This window comes from Callorhinchus milii, unplaced genomic scaffold (genome assembly GCF_018977255.1).
Source record: "Callorhinchus milii isolate IMCB2004 unplaced genomic scaffold, IMCB_Cmil_1.0 Scaffold8, whole genome shotgun sequence".
Classification (NCBI taxonomy): Eukaryota; Metazoa; Chordata; class Chondrichthyes; order Chimaeriformes; family Callorhinchidae; genus Callorhinchus; species Callorhinchus milii.
This window is the reverse complement of record NW_024704749.1, coordinates 18,892,976-18,916,115: the sequence shown is the minus strand read 5'-3', so window position 1 is coordinate 18,916,115 and position 23,140 is coordinate 18,892,976. Positions and strand designations below refer to the sequence as shown.

General features: G+C 45.6%; 1 protein-coding gene across 2 annotated transcripts; it reads left to right on the top strand.

Annotated features, from left to right (window-relative positions):
* The first annotated feature begins 710 nt into the window (after positions 1 to 710).
* On the top strand, positions 711 to 23,140 carry slc31a1 (solute carrier family 31 member 1). Of its 2 annotated transcripts, none has more exons than XM_007900185.2 (5): positions 711 to 921; positions 17,156 to 17,311; positions 18,127 to 18,199; positions 18,786 to 18,954; positions 19,303 to 23,140. In XM_007900185.2, exons 2-5 carry the CDS (start codon positions 17,198 to 17,200, stop codon positions 19,502 to 19,504), a joined length of 558 nt encoding a protein of 185 aa, XP_007898376.1. In that variant the 5' UTR covers positions 711 to 921; positions 17,156 to 17,197; the 3' UTR covers positions 19,505 to 23,140. The 2 variants fall into 2 exon arrangements, with proteins under 2 accessions (XP_007898376.1, XP_007898375.1); XM_007900184.2 differs by lacking the exon at positions 711 to 921 and adding an exon at positions 9,736 to 9,773.

Sequence of the window (23,140 nt, the reverse complement as noted above, 5' to 3'; positions counted from 1 at the left end):
GATTAGACAAACTAAGGCCCTGGTTGCCTGTTCCTGTCGACTTTAAAGATCCCGCGGCACGATCTGAAAAGAGAAGGGAGTTTCTCCCGGTGTCCTGGCCTGACATTCCCCCAAAATAAAATTGGTCACTCGCTCCCTGGCTGTTGGCGGGCCATTGCTGTGCGCAAATTGGCCGCCACGCAGTAAAGCACACGCAGCCATCGCACTTGCACCCAGGAAACTTGTGAAGCGCTTTGGGATGGACGCCCTCCCGACGAGGAATAGTCCCTCCAAAAAAACAAAACCATAATAAATGGGTCATTTTGAATGACCCGGCTGTTTGTGGGGAACGCTCGGTGCCGCGCGCGATCGGCTGCCGCGTTTCGCCCACAAATGTACAGTCAAATCGCTTGACAGCCTATTCTGCGAAGCGCTTTGAGACGTCGAGAAGACGTGAAAAGCGCTGTATCAAATGCCAGGATTGTTACTACGACCATTACCATCAGCCACGGGCCACCATCATTTTGTGTGAATGAAACCGAAAGACCACGTGACGCCCCAAACCCCGCCCCCTCACACACTCACACGCACACCCCCCCAACCAACCAACCAACCAACCAACCAGCAGGTGGCCCCGCCCCCTTTCGGCCGGCGGCGCGTGGCCTTTCGCCTCCCGCTGACGTCAGCGAGCGCGGTGCCCCGCCCGGGAGCGGCACGTGCTGCGCGGGGGCTGCCGGGAGATGTAGGCGGGAAGGCTGCGCGGGTTTTTTTTGTGATTTGGGCTACGAACGTATTCGGAAGCGCCGGCCAAACCCTGCCCCTCAGAGCGGCGGGAGGGGGGCGGGGGGCAGGGAGGTCTGGAGGACGTGGAACCAGCAGCTGCTTCTGGACGGTTGGGCAAAGCGGTAGTCCTTGAGGGCGAGAGAAAGCCGGGACCGCACGGTGAGGAGTGGGTCGGGGAGGGACGGCCGAGGCCTCCAGTCTCCCCTTCACTGAGGGCACTTTTTTCGTTCGCTCTCAGGGTCATTGAGAGCATCTCGTTCTACTGTCTCACCCTCCCCCCCCCACCCTCCCCCCCACAGACACCCCCCCCCCACACCCCCCCTCCCCCCCCCACAGACACCCCCCCTCCCCCCACAGACACCCCCTCCCACCCCACACCCCCCTCCCCCCACAGACACCCCCCCCCCCCCCCCCACAGACACCCCCTCCCCCCACAGACACCCCCCCTCCCCCCACAGACACCCCCCCTCCCCCCACAGACACCCCCCTCCCCCCCACAGACACCCCCCCCCCCCCCCCCCTCCCCCCCACAGACACCCCCCCACAGACACCCCCCCCCCCCCCACACACACCCCCCCCCCCCCCCCCCCCACACCCCCTCCCTCCCCCTACACCCCCTCCCCCCCACACTTTCAGGACATTCTTATTTATATATTTGTGTATATTTATACATTATTGTGTGTATATATATATATTGGATGTACAGTGTGTTTCTGTCTCTGGTGAGTGCACAGTTGTGTGTTTTACTATTTTATTGTAATGGCTCAGTTTGTGCCTGAACTCCAGACACAGCAAATTTGGTCAGGGAGTGAGTGCGTGCGGCATTATTATATAGTATAGTGTTGTTGTTGTTATATTAATGTGATGTGAAATAATAATGCTGATTATTATACTCGCTCCTGTGACTTAAAATTAAGCAGGATAATAATAATAATAATCCTTGCATTTGATATCGCGCTTTTCACGTCGGGAGGACGTCCCGAAGCGCTTCACAGAACACACTGTAAAGTGAATTGACTGTATATTTGTGGGCGAACGCGGCAGCCAATTGCGCACAGCAATGTCCCACAAACAGTCGTGGATTGAAAATGACCAATTTATTATTGTTTTTGGAGGGATTATTATAAGGCTCTGTGTGGAAGTAAGGAAACTTACTCTAACCCCTGAGCTACAGGACCCCACCTGGACTCCACTCAGCAGCAGGAAAGCTTTCAATGTCAAGCTGTGTGTTTCTTTTTTTTTAAGCTGGATAGACTCCAGCAGTTACCCCCCGACGCACACTTTGGGGTCCCCATATTTTGTAAACCAAATCTGGGGCCGCACGTATATTTTGAAAAAAATTGGAACTTGTCACAATACTGGAGAAGCTTGTTGGATTAATGGCTGTATTTCTGTCTCTGATACGTGTATCCGTTTCAGATTTTTTTTGTGTTCCCGGTTAATGTGTTCAATCCTTCCATCTTGCCCCCCTACTTCCCCCTCTTTTACATCACCACTGAAGACCTTCCTCTTTGACCGTGCTTACGGTCACCTCTTCTCTCCCCCACCCCTGGCTCGCTTCGGGCTCCGGCAATGTCAAGGGCTCCGAAACACTGCGGGAAGGGTGCTATATAAATGCAAGTTGTTGTTATACGTTTGTTGCTAAACTCAAGACAGGACAGGGACACAATATCTCATCCGGGGATGTATGGCCACCCTACCTTTAAAGTCTCTGTTTGCCATTGTTGCTGCTCTTCTCTCTGGTAATATTATTGTGCGCTTAGGAGGCTCACTCCTTCAGACTAGCTCACAAACTCCTTCTATACTTGTACACAATCAAAACAGCTTCATGGTAAGTTCAAACTCTGACCTTGCCAATCTACTACACTGCAGCTGCGTCCACAATGCAAGTGCCGATATGCAGAGTGGTTGGCGGTGCTGCTGTGGAGGAATTTAACACTGATGGAAGCAAACTAAAACAGCATGAAAAATACGGAGTAATGGACGTCTGATAATTTTACGGCTGTTGACCAGTTAGTGACTATCCTTTTTGAGGGGGAGGTAAGTAGGGTCTCTTTGCAGCTTGACTGACACCAAGGTGACGTGTTTGGCTGATGACAACATGGCTAGCCCAGCTCATTGTCAGCACTTGGAAGGATAGATTGGGGTTAGGGCCTCTTCCCACTCAGCTCCCATTAACCCTGCAAACCAAAGCGCTACCGTGTAAGGCGGTCCTATGGTCTCTTAAGTCTTGGTTCTTGCCAACCTGAGCCTAATAATCTCCAGAATTAGGTAAGCAGGATGCATTCCTCCAGGGAGAGAGTCCGCATTTCTTTCCAGTAAATACCTCTGGAACTTCCGTGTATAGGTGGCATATGTGGAACTCTGTCTGGTTTGGATACTCTTAAGCATGGTTTCCGCATGTGTCACACCTGGCCAACCAAAAAAAAGGGCTGTGTTCTAAAATCAGCGTTCATTTGCTGGATGTTCGATCTTTTTGAAACTCACTCTTGCAATTTGGTGTCAGCTAAACCTCTGATTTAATTACTTCCTCGCAAATGTATATTCTTTACTCATTGTAGAATGTACTTAATGTACTACATCTGTTCTACAAAATGTTGTCTCATATTTTCATTCCCTCTGCCCTGCTGAGCTGACTGCAGTGCAAACATTATCAGAAAAAGTTCTTATGGTAAAAGGTGCCATATAATCATAGTTGAAACATTTCGAAACACTTTTTACTATAAAGTTTACAACAACAACTTGCACTTATATAGCACCCCCCACACAGGGTGGCGGCTCAGGGCGCTTAACAGTGGCAGAGGCTGACTCCAGGGAGGGGGAAGGAGGCTATAAGCACGGTTGAAGAGAAAAGTTTTCAGGCGGGACTTGGGAGAAAGGGGGCAAGGCAGTGGGATTGAGGGAGTGTTCCAGAGTTTTGGGGCGTAGTGGCTGAAAGCACGACCTCCGATGGTGGGGTGGAAGGTGTGAGGAACGAGCAGGAGGTTGGTGCCAGTCGAGCGGAGGCGCTGGGTGGTGGATTGGGGAGTGAGGAGGTCGGAGAGGTGCCGGGGAGTGAATGGATTTGAACACGAGTGTGAGGATCTTGAAGCCGATCTGTTCGGCGATGGGGAGCCAGTGGAGCCTGACCAGAACTGGTGAGAGCTTAACATTGAAAGCGTTGTCTGGCAAGCTTTCCTGCTGCTTATCCAGCTAAGACCTTACTTTTAAGTTACAGGGAGTCAATATAATTAGTCACATAAACATTCACTTGTATGTGAATGCAGCAGCCAATTTGTGCACAGCAGTGTTCCACAAACAGCCATGAAGTGAATGTCTAATTTTATCCAGAGGATTGTTGCCCAGGACATCAGGAGAAACTCCCTTCTGTTTTCGAATCTCGCCGTGGACACTTTAGCATCAACGTGAACAGGCTGATGCAACCTCGGTTTAATGTCTCTTCCGAAGGACTGCACCTCCAACAATGCAGCGCTCCCTCAGCATTGCTTTAGAGCGTCAAAGTCCCAAAGTGTGGCTTGAATTCACAACCTTCTGACTCAGAGAGGAGGTGTAAAGCAATTGAGCCAGGCTGACAATTGCCTCCCCCCCCATGATTTAATTGTAAAATTACATAGTGTGAACTAACATCAGGTGGCAATAGTTCCCCTGTGATAACACTTGTCAGGATCAAACATAAAGGAACACCTATAGAACTATTCATGTGAGCGGGGAAGTCATAAGGAGAATACCTGAAGTATGGTCTCGGTATGGGATTAAGTTTATGCAATGCTGGCTCCCTGTCACAGAATGGATCAACTTCAAGATCCTTTCTACCTCTCCAACCTGCTTCTTCCAGACTCCACCACCCTCTGCTCGGCTGGCTCCAGCCTCCTGTTCCTCCTCCTCATAGATTTATAACAGATTGTAATTTCTTCCTTAGACGATACTGGGATTTGGAATTGCAATGCGTTTGCACACTGTTCTTTCACCTACAGCGCTTTAGTTTGAATCTAGTACAAATGGATAAAATGTCAACTGATCTGAGGTGATTCAATGTTAAGTGCCCATTTATACCAAGACTTGCCAGAGAGCTCTTAAACCTTTTCTTAGAAATGGACGAGGTGTTTTCTTAAAGTATTGAGTTATTTTCGCAAGACAACCCAGCTCTGTTAGTAGCATCCTCACCTCTGAGTCAGAAGGTTGCAGTTTCCCTTGTCAGGGACTGTGAGCTCAGTCTATGTACCCTCCAGTGAAGGGCTGGAGGAGCGATGCATTGTTGAAGGTGCCGTCCTTCGGATGAATATTAACAATAAATTACCTTTTGTATAGCGCCATTCATGTCAGGAAGACGTCCCAAGGTGCTTTGACCCAAGCTGAGGCTTGAGATCAGGAGGGGTGGAGGGCAGGGAGGGTGGGGTTAGGAGGGTGACCAAAGGTGAGGTCAAAGAGGAGGGTTTTGAAGGAGGCAAGAGACTGTGGGATGAGTTCCAAAGGGCGTGGGCAGAGTAAGCAAGGCCCTGGTGCCTGTTCAGATCGACTTTAGGGAACTCGTAACACAGTTTGGAAAGAGAAAAGATTTTCTATTGTATTGGCCATTCCCCTCTGCTCATGGGACCACGATCACTACATTTAACTGTAATTATTTTGAAGTGCTTTGAGACTTTTTCACGCACAAGTAAATGCAAGTGCGAATAGAACTAAGAGTTTCTTTACTTCCTAGTTATGGCTGATTCCTTGTTTGATTTTGTCTGGTGGACTTTAATTGAATGTTGCATGCTGACCTAACTGTGCAAATAGAATCGGCCACAACCTCACCCAGTCGTGTAATGGGCCCGTTTGATTGGTGAAATAAATCTGCCCATCACTCAGGCAAGCACTGAACAGTCAGGCCTTTTGTTCAGAAGTTTTATCTGACTTCACTGACTGTCTTTCGCTCAGTCTGAATCAGGAGTGAGATTCACAGTGAGTATGAAATCACAGTGAGATTCTACACGTGTATCTGAAGACCCTTCGGGCTTCACCTTCCTGACGTGGCCAGGTTTGTCTCTTGTCGGTCTGTATGGTTTTATTTTGCTTTATACTTTTCCTCCTTGAAGACCTTGGGGTCCAGTTCCACTGATGCAGGTAGTTGCCCCCCCCACCTCGGTAGCTTAGGCAAGTTGCTATTTTTCACGCGTGGGTTCAGACAATGAATGTCAGCAAAGAAGAGCATCTCATCTAAGCCTGATCCTGTCTTCTTCCAGCGTGAATCGCTGGTCAGCAATAGGGAATAGACTGATTCCGTCCTCTTCACCCAAGGACAGGAATGATGGTACTGACTATTGCTTCCTTTACTGCAGTCCTAGCACAGCCTGGGAATAGAACTTGCGACCTTGGGGATCTGAGTACTTTGGTTCCTATACCAAGCTGTGTGGGACTTATTTTCCGATTTTCATACATAGACGTATGACACTTTGAGTGAGGATAACTGCGTAAAATGGTTGAGCAAAGTTCATGGTCCAGGGTCATATATTGGGCAAGGTATCTGAGGCCTTTTATTACACGTGGAAAGCTCAGTATCTTGACTTGGCAGATTGGGTGAGGAGGAGATTAAAAATGAGGATTTGAAGCAAAGCGAAAGATCTTTTTACAGCATCTCCATATTATTGAATGTTGTAGTGCCTCATTGCATTTTCAAGTCATTTCCTACAGTTGCATTAGTTTGTATTAGAAAAATCCTACTGAGAAGCTCTGTTAATTTTTTTTCTAATGCTTGGAGCACATGGAAATTGAGTTAACTAACTGGAGCCATGATAGAATGAGACTATCTGGCCCCACAGTACTGCAGTGACATGCTATCACGTACCTTCAGCACTGTACTTGGCATTGCTCATGCATCTTCAGCTTAAACAGCAAACAGATTATAAAACAATTCCGTGTTTCATTTTAAGGCCCGAACCGTTTACTGGTCAAGGCGTTTAATGCGGCAGGACCAAATTAGTCTTTGCTTTGGCTGCAAATTTAAAATAAAAATGATTTTCTCTGAGAATTTAAGAACTCCGATCTGGCATAGATTTAGGTGGTACGGCAAACTAAAGATTTCCTCCGGGTTGACCCTTTCATAGCTCTGTTTATGGAAAGCAAGAAGCTCTTTGTGTCCCGCTAATGAGTTGGTGCTGACTTTAATTACCCTTTTTTTCCATAGTTTATCTCCCCTTTCGCCGCCTCCCCCTCTTTCCCTTCCCCACCAGAATCTCTTTAACCAAATTAAGATTTTAATACAGTTTAAACGATAGCATTTCTTTGAGTCTTGAAGCAAAACCACGCGCAGTAAGTAAGCCACAGAAAACCGAGACACAATTAACTTGACAGTCTATTAAGACAATTTTCGTTTTAAAAAANTGCAGATGTTTTGGGCTTGAAAATTCATCAGAGTATGGTCAATTTTTGTCTGAAATATAGATTTAACACTTTTATAATGACTCTCACTCCTTCCGGTTGTGGGGTGGATGTTTAACCGGAGATTGAACTGATATGTAAGGTTTTATAAGGTAATTGTGTGTCGGGAGGCGTATAAGAGCAGTAGAGGGTGATTCTTTCTTTTGGAGGATCCTGATTCAGAGGCCTGGCTGATGTTGTCTCCTGCTGACGTGATGGTGGTTTGTACACGTGCCCACCATCTGATTCCGCCCTACACAGCAAAGTTTTTTTAAAAGAGCAGTGGATCTTAAACTATACTTTTATAATCATTTTAAATGATGTTAAAAATGCCCTTTATAATTTCTCTTCAGCGCAGTGGTGGCAAAGTGGTTCAGAATTCTTTCCAAACAATTTTAGTTACATTGAAGAGGCTTCTGCTGAGTTTGACCGTTCTCTAATCTAATAAACTCTTGAAATTATGAGGTCTGCTCTGATAGTCACTATCAGGCAATATCTACACTTCAGACTAATACTGGCTGCATGCCATGAATTCTCCGGTCTCCCCTGGTTGCTATGGTCTTCCTTAGAATGAGATATTTCTGGGCTCGAGAGAGAGACTTTAATTAAAGATAATTATGGTGTCACTAATTTTGGCCTAACCATCGGGCCGAGAAGAAAGGAGTGTTGATGGCAGATCCTGCATGGGAGAGGGAAGAGTCAAGAAACTTGCCAGGTCTGGAGAAGGCGAGTGGCACCGTCAGCCATGGTTTCCCACTTCTCATTACTTTTCCGTGACCTGCTAGAAACGTGAGCTTCTGTGGACAGCGAATAAAAATACTAATAATCATAATAATCCTTGCATTTGATATAGAGCCTTATCACGTTGTTGACACGCCTCAAAGCGCTTGACAGAATATACTGTAAAGTTGATTGACTGTATATTTTGTGACTTTTTTTGTGAGCCAGTGAGAGGACTCACTAGCGTGGCGAGCTCGCTAACCACTACGCTACAGGACTCGGCTCAGCTGGTCACCCATATGGTCGAACGAGGGCAGAAGAGAAAGAAACTCATCCTCTAAACTGATACTATGGGTTTCCCGTTCCCCAAACTGCCATTATTTCTTCAAATCATCAGTTTCGGGCTGTGAGCTGACTGAACTCCTTCTGTGCAAAAAACAAAATAATAAGAGAAATGAATCCTTTGTCCTTGCTGACTGGTCTACTTTTGGATCCTGTCATACCAAATTTAAATAGAAAATTGAGTTTGTTTTGACTGCACTGGTACCTTGTTTTGATGCTTTTAGCTCGAAGATGGTCTCCCCTTTTCCTCTGATCATCTGTCAAACGGCATTGGGCAGGGTGGCTTGAAATGGTCTTATGGGAGGGGGACAGGCAGGGTGGAGCCTGGACCCTATAGTACAGCCGATCGACAATATTGGAGCAAGAACCTTTTGGCACGCATGCTTCATGAAGTCCACAGGCCGCGGTCTGACCTAACCTTCGATTGTCAGCATTAAACTTCGACTTTGAACTCTGCCAATCCTTCACCATCAGAAAGGAGAACTGTACAGTATACCTTTTAACTGGGTTGGATTTGAACCAGATCCAAAAGGTGAGAACACGCAGTGCTGGAAACTTTCTATTGCCCCTATATAAATTACGATAAAAGATCTATTTGACAACTAAGGGCTAAAGCTCTTTGAAAGGAGAGCTAAATGGACCGAAGAAAGTAAACCCAGAACAATACCTTCAGGCAGCGGCTTCAGAATCAAGTTTGCAAAAGCAGTTTCAGGACAGACACCACGTCGCGTTTCTCTTACCTAGAGAGTACGTAATGACTGGATTGGGTTTAACAAGAAAAGTGGTGGAAGCCATGATGTCTGACTCGTTTAAGAAACAGCTCAACACTGATTAGAGGATACATATTCACTTTGTGGCCTTTTGTAGGATTCACTGCAGTGCTCAAAGTAGCAAAGTGCTCAAATGACCAACTGGCTGGCTTGCTAGATTTTTTAAAAAAGAAATGAGGGATGTAAGAGTGTACTGTGGTAGCCACGATTTTGTGGGTTATAAATGCCAGTTGTTTTTCTTATAATAGTAATTTGGTCACTCAATCCACAACTATTTGTGGGACGCTGCTGTGCACAATTAGCTGCCTTGTTTCGCCCACAAAATATACAACAACAACAAAATTACATTTGTAGAGCGCCTTTCACGTCAGGAGGACGTCCCAAAGCACTATACAGTCAATTAACTTTATAATATATCCTGTGAAGCGCTTTGAGACATCTCAACAAAATGATAATACAAAGATTATTTTAACTAAGTAAGCACAGACTGGGCATCAACTCATAGGACATCCCGGTGTGCATGTTTCAAAGCCGCACTGAACCTAAGCCACTGGAGTGGTAATATAACATTTCTGCTGGTGTTATCACGATGTGCAGTGAGGTGTTGAAACAGGAGAGTTATCAGCATGGACTGGTCCTGTTTACGTGCCTTTAGTAAACATTAACCGTATATAACTGCGTCAGCAGATTTGACATGATATTTAAGTGGATTCTGAACTCCTGAAGCCATTCAGTTGTTAACTGGGCATTCAGCAGCGCGGAACTATGAATGCTGCCACAACAGTGAGTATGGTTTCAAAGAAATATTGCAATTGCAGGGCAGCAGTGAAATTTTGCAGAGTTGTGGGTTTAGAATCTGGGAGGAGAATTGGGGAAACTAAGCTAATCTTTGGAGAAAGACTAAATTGTATGTGTGTGTGTGTGTGTGTGAGAGAGAGCAAGAGAGGTGCATGGCTTATGTGGTAGAAGCACTCCACTGAATGTGATGAACGGCTAATTTATCAGAGCGCGATGTTGATGGCTTCTCGGTGATTAGGAAGTTGTAAGTGTGTCGGCTTATATTGGGGATCCTATTAAATAATACTTGTTAAATATGCATTTGAGAAGCAACGTTGGCATATCTCAGGGTGTGGGCTGGGTTCTACCTTTTATCTAATGAAATGACTTGTGTGACTCTAAAGAAAGGATGAAGAAACCTGGAAGAATCTAGAGCGGATAGGGGAATGGGCAGAGATGTCGTGAATTAAGTTCAGTGTGTGTTTGAGGGGAAAGAATGAAAGTATAGAATGGTAATGTACTATGAGTATTAAAACATTTTCATTGGAGGAACTCTGGCATCTGGGTTTGCACAACACAAGGTCCAATAAACAATCAGAGGATTGTTGCCCACGACACTGGGAGAAAGAACCTTTCTTCTTATTTGATTATGTCACCATACCTTTACCATCCACCTGAAGCGCAGGCAGACAGGACCTCAGATTAAAGTCTGATGAGCAAGATTGCACTGGAGTGTCAGCCTAGATCGTGAGCTGAAATTTGTAAAGTGAATATTTTGCGGGGGAAATGCGGTAGCCAATTGCACACAGCTGTTGTGGATTGAGGGATCTGTCAGAGGGCTTTAGGTGAGAGAGCCTATCTGGGGGTGCGATCTGTTGATGCATAGGTCTGGAGGTCTGTTGGATTGCTAGAGGTGGGTGGGTGGCGGGTGGGGAGTGGTAGTTTGGATGGGGTCTGTGGGAGGGGGTGTGGATTTTGTCGGAGTGCAGTGGGGGGTGGAGGTCTGCAGAGAGCAGATGCCGTGGGTCTATCGAAACATCGAGGGTCGGAATAAGCCTTGCCCACCATTTGAGTGTTTTTTGTGGCTGGTGATCGGAGTGCAAATTCACCTTATTGTCAGCTGTTCTGTTTTGAGCCTGTGTAAGGGAACTAGAGACCTCTGATTAAATGTTAAAGTGATTTAAATGCCTCTAAAATGTAACTCCCCCCCCTCTCAGTTAGTTACAACAGTTAAACAGTTCAGGGTGTAGAGATAGAGGCTTGGAATTCAGATAAGGCTGAGACTGATTAATCAGTGAGGAAATCATCGCAGAAAAGAAAAGGCTGTGTGAGGGAGGACTTTACTCATTGCCTCAAAATAATCATAGCAATAAATGGGAGTGTGAACGGTCACCCTGACATGTCCCAGTAATTACTGAATATTAATTGGAATCGGTGCCTATAATGACAGATATTTTGATACCGTTTCCACGAACAGATAGGGAATGGACTTTGAACCAGTCGGGTTGATGTGTGCCACTGACATGAGTTTGCGCACTCAACTCGGTGCTTTAACGTGTGACACAGAGTTTCAGGATTGGGGTCTTTGGTCACATTCTCGGTCGTCTCAAATTCGATGTAAACGTCTCCGAATGCAGCTTTCGTTGCCATCACTTCTTCGGAAATGTAGATGGAGGGCGACACACGGCAGATTCTCAGTTTAAGCTGTTTCACAACAGGGAGATCATCTTGCCTCCCCGCCACTCTCAGAGGCCAGAAGGCCCGTTGGAGCTTAGTGTACAGAGAGCTGGCACGAGTACTCACCCACTGATTTTATCCACAGTGATAATAATAATCATCATTGCATCGTATCATTGCAACATCGTAAAGCAGTTCACAGGATATACTGTAAATTGGTTTGACTGTGTATTTTGTGGGCAGCCAGTTGCACACGGCATAGTCCTACAAAAACAGCCATGGAGCGAACGAACGGTTTTATTTTGAGATGTTTTCCCGATGTGAAAAACACTGCATCGAATGTAAGGATTATTTTTACTATTTTATTAATAATTATCAAGCATTCGTAGGATTCCTGTTCCAGCATCAGGGCGTTAAATCCGGCTTCCGCGCTGCCCGTAGCACGGAAACCGCCCCGGTCAAAGTCACTAATGACATTCAGAACATCTGTGATCAGGGCTCCCTCTTCTGCCTTCTTGTCCTCCTCGACCTCTCTGCCGCCTTCGACACCGTCGACCACTCCATCCTCACAGACCGCCTCTCCTAGGATGCGCATTCTATTCCAGGCACTGGGAAATTTCTATTTGTCTGGAATGGTCTCAGAAATTTCCCATGGAATTGCTGAGACCATTCCAGACAGATAGAAATTTCCAATGAATATGTGAAGGTTTCAGCACTGTGATTTGAATACTTTGTGGCCACTTTGTTGCCTCTAACGGTTTCTCCTCCAGCCCCCGCACTCTCACGTCTGGCGTCCCCCAGGGCTCTGTCCTTGGCCCTCTCCTCTTTAATCTCTACATACTTTCCCCCCCCCCCTTGGTGACGTCATCCGCAGACATGGGGTCAACTTCCACATGTACACGCGGATGACACCCAACTCTATCTTTCTGCCTCCACCTTCAACTCCAGGACCACCATTGGCGGGAGAGCCTTCAGCTACTTCGCCCCCAACCTCTGGAATTCCATCCCCCAATCACTCCGCCTCGCCCCCTCCTTAGCCTCCTTCAAGTCCGGCCTCAAGACCCTCTTCTTCGACCATGCCATCGGTCACCCCCCCTCCCCTCCCTTCCCCCCCGACCCAGCTCGGGTCTGAAATGTTGTACACCGTCCAGCGCCTTGCGATGTCCTCCCGACCTGAAAGGCGCTATACAAATATAATCTTGCTGCTGTCAATGAGTCCAAAGCCCTGCCCTCTCTACCACTTTTTTTTAACAAATATATTTATGAGTATGAAAATGTATTTCACTTTCCTCACGAAAAACCACATCCGTGACAGAAAAAATAAAATACGCAAAACTCCAACCTCGTTATCCTCTCCAGCACCTTCCTGCTTCACCTGTTCCAGCCTTTGCGGGGGGGAAAAAATACTTCCTGGTGTCTGTTCCAATCTTGCCTTTTACACCCTCAGTGGCCCTGCACTAAACAGGCTAAGGGCCAAGGATTGATCCCCGAGGAGATTATGCAAGTAGCAATTGCTGATTAATTCCTTTTGTGAAATGTAACTTTTTTTGGAAGCGGACTTGCTGCAATCCGTGGGAAGGGGCGAGTGAGAGACATGGTTAAACATGGCAAGCTCAGGAATTATTGCTAAATTTACTGTCTGGTACTGTGTGCTTTCTGTTGCTTCTTGCAAAGGAACCCAAATGCGAGAAAGCAGTTATCTCTTTGCTGTTATCTTTTTCCTCTCAGTATTTACCAATGGGACTGTTTACCATGTCTGCATGAAATTGCTGCCTCAGTGGAAGTTAACTTCTTTGTTTAACGTTCAGCTTCAGGCAAACCAGAACATTCTTGAGCTACCTTTAAAATGCTGCATATGGCCTTGGGGTACTATTTAAGATAGTTTTATCTACACTCTTTCCTCTTCCTCTCTTCCCCCCCCCTCCCCAAAGCTATCAAACATTGATCGGGAATCACTGTCAGTGCCTGCGCGAAAGAAAACTAGAATGGCAGTAAGTCTCTCGAATTGAATTTGCCCTCGTATCGTCTGAGTAATGACCGTTAACATGGAGGATGGGAAAAGAGGCACATGGTACAAATGCCTGTCAGGTTGTCAGATGGTCAGAGCAGAGCTGATCCTCACAAGATCCTTCACAAGTTTTTGTAATTAGATTATTTGCTGTTTTAAAGATTAAATTTCGTTTTCCTTCTGCAGTTCCCAACTGCAAATTTGATTCCGGGCCCAATGAGAAAAGCTGCCCCAGGCTGCAGTTAACGAATTAGAGCTTGTTTCCAGCCCACGTTCTCTCCTGCGCAAGGCTCCATTAGCTCAAGGGTCCACTAGCAGCCGATGTTGCAGTGGAACAAACTTAGGGTCCATGGTCTTGCCCCATCCCTATATTAATAATAAATGATAATCTTGCATTTGATGTAGCACCTTATCACGTCTTCGAGTCGTCTCAAAGCGCTTCACGGAATATATTGTAAAGTGAACTGACTGTATATTTTGTGGGCGAAACAGTTGAAACTATCTCTGCGATCACTTGTGGTTGTTGTTGTCGTCCTACTCCCCCACCTGCTCTCCTCGCTCCGCCAACACTAGACTGCTTCACGTCTCTGCTTCCTTCACTCCGCTGGCGAGCTTACCGCCCCCTGCTCGTGGTAGCTCTTCTGAAATTCCTCTGCTTCATTCCCTTCCATCTTTGCTTTCAACACCAATCTTAAAAAAAAACTCTCTCTTTAATTGAGTCTTTCACCACCTCCTTCCCAACTGCACGTCATACAACACACGTTTGCAGTTTACAATATATCCTGTGAAGCACTTTGGGGTCGTCCTCCTGACGTGAAAGGTGCTATATCAAATGTAAGTTTATTATTCTCTACCCAGCTCAGGTTTCCACTCTGCCTCAACAATGTGCATTTGAGATGCTTTCCTACGTGACAAGTGCTGTATAAGTGTAAAGGGGTGCGTGCGTGTGCGCAGAGCAGGAGGAGATGCATCTCAAGCCGTTTCACTGAATTTACTGTGAAGTGCTGTGACTGTGTACTTTGTTGGCAAATGTAGCATAGCAATATCCCACAAGCAGCTATGAAGTTAATGACCAATTTTACTTGGGAAATTGTTGGCCAGGACATGGGGAGAAACTCCCTTTTCTTTTGGAATGGGTTAACAATGCAGATTTGTGTGTTACTGTTGGTTTTCGAGACCTATTCTCAATTTCCTGCTCGTGATCAGTGAGAGCAGGCATTCATTCATTTAATCCATCTATCTGTACACCCCCCCCCCCCAACCCTACCCCAGGGCATGTACAGATAGCTGGATTAAATGATGAAAACATTAGACACCAGGAGATCACGAGGTGTAGCTAATGTCATGAGACCAAAGCAGCAGCAAGTGCCTGAAATCAGAATATAAACACACTGCACTTTGAGGGGGGGGCATATAGTGTATGATACAGATTTTGGAAGATATGATTTAAAGGATCTTCTGGTGGTAAGCTGTTTGAAACTGGGCTGATCCCCAGGGAAGAAGGATGAGCTACAAGGAATGACAGAAGGGACCTTCAAAGAGGTATATGTATTGACATTATTGACATATGTTAAATGTAGAAAACCTAAAAGCTAAAATTGAAATTTTAGCCTCGACTATGAGCTCAACGTTCTGACGTGAGACTTTAACCCACAATCTTCTGACCCAGAGGTGAGCGTGCTACAAACTGAGCCAGGCTGTCAGATTGGGGGTGGGGGGGTTGTGGGGGTGGGGGGTGAAATTGAATACAAGTCTAAGTTTACACCTGTTGAACTTCTTTGTGTGAGTTTAGCGGATGACAGTTTTTGGTCAGCCAATGTATTGCTGGAATCTAACAGTTCAAATTAGTTTGTTCCTGTAATCTACTTTAGTGATTCGTTGCCAAGAGACGACATGTTGTTTGCCCAGTAATAGCATTGATTGCGGATTAGCGTCTGCCACAGCCCCCTTCGTGTGCATTGCTGTCTCCGCAGCCCGCACAGATCACGCCTGCAGCCTGCCTCATTTTGTGCTGATAACTCCAAACACGATTTAAGTTTAAATGTCAGGCACGTCAGACCTGTGCCTGAGGCAGAACCTACCCTGCTGAATGAATGCCACACTGGCTTGGTATTCGATCAATGCCAATTTAAGCGCATTAGGAGGATATGAATCTTAAAACTGGAATCTGATTGAGGGTTTAATTCGTACAGTAACAGGACCACAAAGTCACACTGGCAGGTGGCTGGGATCTTGCAGTGGAGTTTAATAGTCAGTGAGACGAGGTGAGTTGTGGGATTAGTCTCTCTAGAATATCTCACAAACAATAGTTACCTTGTCCTCTGCATTGATTTCAAAACGGGAAGTGATGACATGATAATTGTGGCTATAGGTTTCGAACATCTCAAAGTGCAGAACCAACAACCTTGGTTTAACGTCTCATCTGAAGGATGGAAGATGGTTACTAATTGTAAGCCAACTAAGTATGGTTATTAATTGTAGGTGAACAAGAGCCAAGTTTGCACATAGCAAGACCCACAAGCAGGTATGAAATTATTTACTCTAAATAATAATTATAGCACCTTACATGTCTCAAAGAACTTCGCAGGACATACAGTACTAGGAAGTCGAATGATTGTTTTGTAGCCCAATTTATCCGGTGAATAGTGTGGTGCATCTTTAACATCCACATGAACAGACAAACCAGAGGTTTAACATCTTGTCTGAAGGTTGGAAGATCTAACAAAGCAGTGCTCCCCTCGCACTGTGCTGAAGCCTCTGCCTAGACGATCAGTGACATTTGTGAGTCCATAAGTAGCTGGACTGAATCTACTTGTTTGTTTGAATTTGAGGTATGTGTTTCATTGTGAGAAAGGGAATGAAATGTAGAATGCATGTTAGATATTGAAGAGATTGTGAAGTGGTTTAAGCTTCTAGGGCTGCTTCTGTTAAATTGGAGTACCCTTATTACTCATTGAGGCTGTGGTTACAAGTAGTAATAATAATAATAATCCTTGCATTTGATATAGTGTCTTATCATGTCTTTGAGATGTCTTGGCAGCGCTTCACAGAATGTACTGTAAAGTGAATTGACTGTATATTTTGTGGGCGAAATGCGGCAGCCAATTGCGCGCAGCAGTTTCCCACAAATAGTCGTGGATTGAGACGTTCCTACCTCAGGCTGAAACTTAAATTGGATTTTAACAATTATTTTTTAAATATTTCTTGTTAATGTAGCAAATGTTTATTTCTCCTTATCCCAAAGTCAGTTTCCTGTCTCTGACTCGCAGCATTTGATGGATAGTTAATGCGAGCTTGGCACTTGACAGCAAACTGGCACATTGGGATCATGTCAAGCTGGTTAAACTAGATGTTTAACTTGACAATTTTCACACAGCAGTGTGCCAGAAAGAGCCATATCCCAATTTTAAGAGAAAAATTGATGCCCAAGACACTGGAAGAAATAGTCCCATCTATTTGTTTAGGCTGGCATTAAACAATCCATGACACTATTTGAAAAGAGAAGGGAGTTTCTCCCAGTGTCGTGGCCAACAATCCTTCAAGTTAAAATTGGTATGTGGCTGTTTCTGGTGTGTGGATATTGGCTGCCTCATCTTCATTGTCTCTGTACTTGAAAGCGATAACCTGTGCAGCGCTTTGAGCCATTTTAACGTTGGAAGCGCTATTATTACTTATTATTAATTCCATTGCTCTATGTTTCCAGGTTTTCACGGAGAGTCCTGGGTTCAACTTCACCACTGGCGCAATGAACATGTCAATGCACGACCACCACAATCACCACAACATGGCGATGCCCACCGACACACCCCACCAGACAGCCAACGGGTCAGGCGGGCACGGGGGCATGATGATGATGATGGTAAGGACTTGAACCAGATTCTGTAGAAGGTGACACGCCATTGCCAAGTTTGTAAGGTTTGGAATGATGTGTGGTTTATGGCACCTACTAGGTAAATAGAGGATATGAATCATGGCAGTCAATGTGGTTTGTTATGCCCCTTTTTTTCAAATGCTTTATTATAATAAGAGTATTTACTATTATTACCTACATTCTCAAGGTGGCTCTGAAAGCTTGTTATTGTGGAAATTTGCACACAACATTGTCCCACAAATAGCCAATAGTGTTTGACCAATTTATCCGGGATGGGGTTTGTTGCCCAGGACACTGGGTGAAACTCCCTTCTTTTCAATAGTAAAAACATTTATCTAAGGTTTAATGTCTCACCCGAGACAATGCTTCTGATAATGCGGTGCACCACTCGCACTGTATTAGAGTCAGCCTAGACTTTGAGCTCAGAGTTCCTGATGTAGGGCTTGAATCAACAAGTTGCGTTTATGAAATGCCTGTCAAGTCATGAGTAGCTCTCAAAGTGCTTTACACAGCTGGTCTGGGAGCTCGAGCTGAAGGGGGAAGAGTGGGTGGGGGGGTGTGGGTGGAACATAGCCAAAAGCGGGTCGAAAGATAGGTTATTAAGGCAGATTTTGAAGGCAGGGAGGGGGAGGCGAGACCATGGAAAGATTTGAAAGTGAGAAGGTTGGCGAGGGAGTGGGGAGAGCGAAGCTGGGAGGTGACGACTTGTTCCTGCAACTTGGAGAGGAAAGGCAGGTCAATATTAACAGACTTAGCCTGGTGTCCACTGTCTGGAGCTCACTCTGCCATTTGTTTCTCAACAGCAAATGACGTTCTACTTCGGCCACAAGAACGTAGAGCTGCTGTTTCCTGGGCTGGTGATCAATTCTGTTGGAGGTGAGTGCGACTGACGGGCATACTACAAACCAGGATTTTATGGTTTGAATTCCATCCAAGGTATGGTTTAAAACCTCCAATTAAAGGGCTTTCGGAATTGTTCAGCGCCTTCCCGACTAAACTCACTGACCTGGAGAGCCTTACGATTAATACTCAGACTGTGCCAAGTAATGGAATTGAAGCAGTAATCTCTCAGCCGCCCTCTCTCCACTCCCACACGCCCCGCCCCCTTTACTCAACAGTCTTTGGCCCCGAACCACAATTTGTTGTACCTCCAATTTGCACCCTTTTGTCGTTTGCTGACACTTGTGTAAGTTTATAATCTTATACAGAACTTCATGTGAGTGAGTTTATTAAGAAAGGCGTTGAAAAATTTGGGGAGCCCTTTAATTGGAGGTCTTATACAATTCAATTGACATTTATATAGGGTTGTTTGCATTGGGAAGATATATCGTCCAATCCCACCTCGAGTGCTGCACACAATTCGGATCACAATGACATAAGGGTTTTTTCCGAAGTGTGTTTAATGACTGATGGCTCCACAGCTGAATCATACCTTCCCTTCTCTGTCCTTTCTGCCTTGCAGGGATGGTCGCCGCTTGCGTGGTCATATTCCTGCTCGCAATGCTTTATGAGGGACTGAAGATTGGCCGAGAATGCTTGCTCCGAAAATCACAGGTTAACGTTCGCTACAACTCTATGCCCGTTCCTGGACCAAATGGGACAATGCTGATGGAAACGCACAAAACTGTTGGGTGAGCAAGAGTCAACTGTGAGGGGCATTATTATAAATGCAAGTTGTTGGTGGCATGCCTTGTCACCTCCCTACCTTTCTGACCTGCTTTCTCCCCACCCTACTGCCCACTGCCTCCGCTTGGCTGCTTCTGGCCTCCTACTTGTCCCTCGACCCCTCCACTCCACCACCAACTCTCTTCCCCTAATCCCTCTGCCTTACTCCACCCTTCTCCTCGACGGTGCTTATGGTCACAACACCTCTCCCCTCCGGCTTAGCGCCATTTTTAAGCACTCCCAAGACATTGCGCTGGGTGAAAGGTGCTATGTAAATGCAAGTTGTCGATTGTAATGTCTGTCTATGGTTGCAGCCAACAGATGCTCAGCGTGCCTCACATCATCCAGACCATGCTCCACATCCTACAAGTTGTCATCAGCTACTTCCTGATGTTGGTCTTCATGACGTACAATGGCTACCTTTGCATCGCTGTGGCGCTGGGCGCGGGGGCTGGATATTTCGTCTTCAGCTGGAAAAAAGCAGTGGTGGTAGATATCACAGAACACTGCCATTAGCATCTGGCCTAACCCCTCACCAATTGTAATGCCACTTAATCACCAATTGTAATGGATCACACTCCCAGCACCATAATTTGCAGTGTCGAGCCAGTTCAAAAAAAAACACAACACTTAAAATAAGAGTTTCTCTCTCTCTCTCTTTCTTTCACTTTTACTCGATTTATTTCTGTTCAGACTCCAGTTTGAAGGATCCACAATCAGACATCACTTTACCTCATGCCTTCAGTCCTGCATTTAGCAGTTGGCCACTGCCTGGTTCTCTACCTCAGGCCAGCCAAGGTTCTTTGAGCGTCTGCTTTGGAGTCCCAAGTACAGACGAGGCTCTTCAAACGGTGGGCGGTTGCTTTACCTGGAGCTGCGTGTAAGTGATCATTCCCACTGTCGCTCCCAGAAAATTCTGGTATTGCAGCAGCGTTATATGGATATAGTTACCCCGACTTCCCGCCCCCCCCCCCCGGCCCCGCCTCACCAAATAAAAATGTCAGATCCTCTGGTTTGGCTATTGATGCCCACAGTCTGATCACAATTCCGGTTCACCAAAAAACATATCTAAACCCAGAATGATGCCTTCTTATCAAGTTAAAGGGATCAGCACTGCTCACCTTGCTGTTAGAAATGCCATGAAGTGATCTTGGGCTGCTATTGCCTTTTTGAAGTGAGCAGTGCGAGCAAGTAGGTGGTGAGATTTTTTTTCTCACTCTCTCAATGTCTGTTTCCACTATTTAACTAATCCTGTGGCTACAGATAAATTGGCAGAAATCTTTTTCTTGGTCAGCTGGGTGTGAACTTATCACCTTGCTTAAGGAGTATCCAAACCAACCTGAGTGCCATGCAACCCATCTACTCGTGGAAATTCCAGAGATATCTGTTGGAATGCAATGCGCACTCTCTCCCTAAAGGGATCCATCCAGACATCTAAAGGGTGGCAAGATCTATTGGTTCCGACCATTCCAGGCAAACTGTGATCCTAACTTTTTTTTAAAATAGTTAGCATCAAACGTTTTTTTACATCTTAAAGTGTGTGTATGTATGCATTTCTTTCCCCCCCTCCCCCAGAACACCAGAGTTCAAGATATATTTATTCCCTGATGATAATCATCCAACATTCTGTAGCTGTGCTGGTGAAATTGTAATTCATTGTAAATTATGTATCGTCTTGTTTGATTGTAGACAGTGCTGTGTCCCACTCAGATGGGTGCTGTTATCTGGTGCATTCTGTAGGATTACCTTCTGCTGCTTTAGCCAGTAAAATACATTTGAAGAGTGTGGATACTCTACTGTTGAACACTCTAACCTGCACCGGAGCAATGCAGGTAAAAACAAGTTGTAGAGGAGTTTGCAACGATGGGAATTAAGACACTAGTCCTTTGAAATGTGTTTTTTTAAATGAATCTGCGAGGATTATTAAATGCAAAAGATCAGTCGGTTTTTAGTTGCAGTAACCCTGACTAGGGTGGGAAAACGAGTAGTAGGTTCTAAGCTTCAAAAAAAACTTATCTAGTGCATTGATAATTATATACTGTATTTGGCGAATACAGGCCCCGTCACCATTTGCACAAGACATGTTTGAGGTTATACGGTTATCTTAACACCTCCTGTCTGAGGTGACACCCCTCCCCCCCCACCCCCACTCTTAGATTATTTTGTGAGTCCTGAGGATGCAGCCACTCATCTGGTACTTTGTCTGCGTAGCCATTGTTTGGGAGCCGAGATAATGAGTATTGAGTAAGCTCTGACTGCAGTGTCTGTTGTAACTGAACCTGGTCCTTCACCCACTTGTTGACGACATACACACTTTGCGAGGAACACTGGGCAGTAGTGGCCAGGATCAGGAATTCTGGAGATTTTCCTTGTTTCACTCCCCTGGTGTGAGGACGCTGATTCCACTTCTAGCACCCCTACTTGCACTCCACCTGAGATCAGTTAACTCAGAACAGACCGAGTTCTGAACCCCGAGACTCTCCTGATTTTACAGGGGGCAGATCCGCCCCCCCACTCCTTCCCCACCACCATACCCTGTCTCCCATGTCACCAAAGGAGCCATGGAGCCTGTTAACCTCTCTTTAAAGAATTTCGAACGTTTCTCCTCCCCAGTACGTTGGAGTAAGAGAGCAACGTTTTCCCATTTCCCAGAACTAACAGATGAGAGCACTCCATTCAGAGCAGTTGATCCCTTGGATTGATGAGCTCTGTGAACACTAGTGACATTGTGAGTCTTGTAACTGTCTAGCTCAGTGGCAGTAGTAACTTGCAGGGTAAAAGCACTGAGCATATCGTTTCATTCAGTATTTTGACATGAAACTGTTGGCTTTTCCTGGAGGTTGCGCAATATCAGACAGTACTGGTTGGATCATATTGTATTGTCTTCTGGAAGGGAAGCGAGGCAGCTATGAGTACTGTATTCTGTGCAAAACTGTTGGTGATTGATTTGATGGGCCACTAACTTGGATTTTATACTCAATCCTGTCCACGTGAGTGTCGTACAGTCCTTAACAGTCATATTAGTATGTCCTAAGGAAATAATATATGGATCATGGTTTGTCATAGTGAGTGTCCTGAAGCTCTTGACTTTGATCAGATCGGTAGTCATCAGTCTAGTGCATCTGGGACTAAAATGCGGAGTTGCAGTACGACATTCCCACCACGAGATGTCACCTGTGCCCTCGAGGTATTTTTAAAATAAGAGTATTTAATGAAGAACGGCAGAACTGTTTATTCCATACATCAGTGGAAAAGCCAGCACATTTATCAGATCGGATATTGCCCCATTAACTGACATCTTGTTAACTGACGGATTGTTTACTGCTCTGATGAATGAGAAAATCGAGTTTGTGTTTCAGGATATTGCAATTTTTGCTTCCAGCAATGCTCAATCATTTGCTCTCACCGATCAGTCCCCAGGATTTATAAGAGGGGTGAAGGTCAGTGGGACCAACACTTGAGCATTGCTACAAGCAAGAGGTCTTACTGACCCCTTAGCACAACCAGCTTCAGTCCCATCTTCCCTGCTTGGACCCCAATCGCTGCTCGCTCGCACTCGAAACTCCTTCTCACTTACAGGTTTAGTTTAAGGGCATTTGCAGGGCAGCCTGTCAGCCTCTGAGAGCAGCCTGTCCAAAATCCCAACGCCTTCATGTTCCTGTGACGCAGATTGCATTTTGCTCTGGAATCAATAATTATCAGATGCTGTAATTTCAATCACACTAAATGGTAGGGTCTGCAGCTTGAAACACAGTGCTTGTTTGTCATTTGTCTTTTGATTTTTTTTCAGTTGTGTTCTGTTTAAGGTGTTGCCTTGCCTGCTGTACTTCTCATTTTGAATCTACCTTCAGAATCTGACTGATTTTTTTAAAGTGCTGCGCGCTCTGTAACGTCAAGTGCCTTTGGTTTAACCGCTAGTACACCAGTGGTTACCACTGCCTTGTAATTTGATCTCTTTGCTCTTCAGCCAGTCCTTGGATGTATTGGTGACCTTGCTTCCAACGATGCGACTTTGCAATGAACCTGGGTCATGATGACCACAGGCCTAACCATTTATTATTTTCTGAGAGACCTTAAATACGATATAAAGGATTTTTGCTCAAAAAAAGAAATGCATCATGCTCATCTCCAATAAATGTGTTTTAGTTTTTA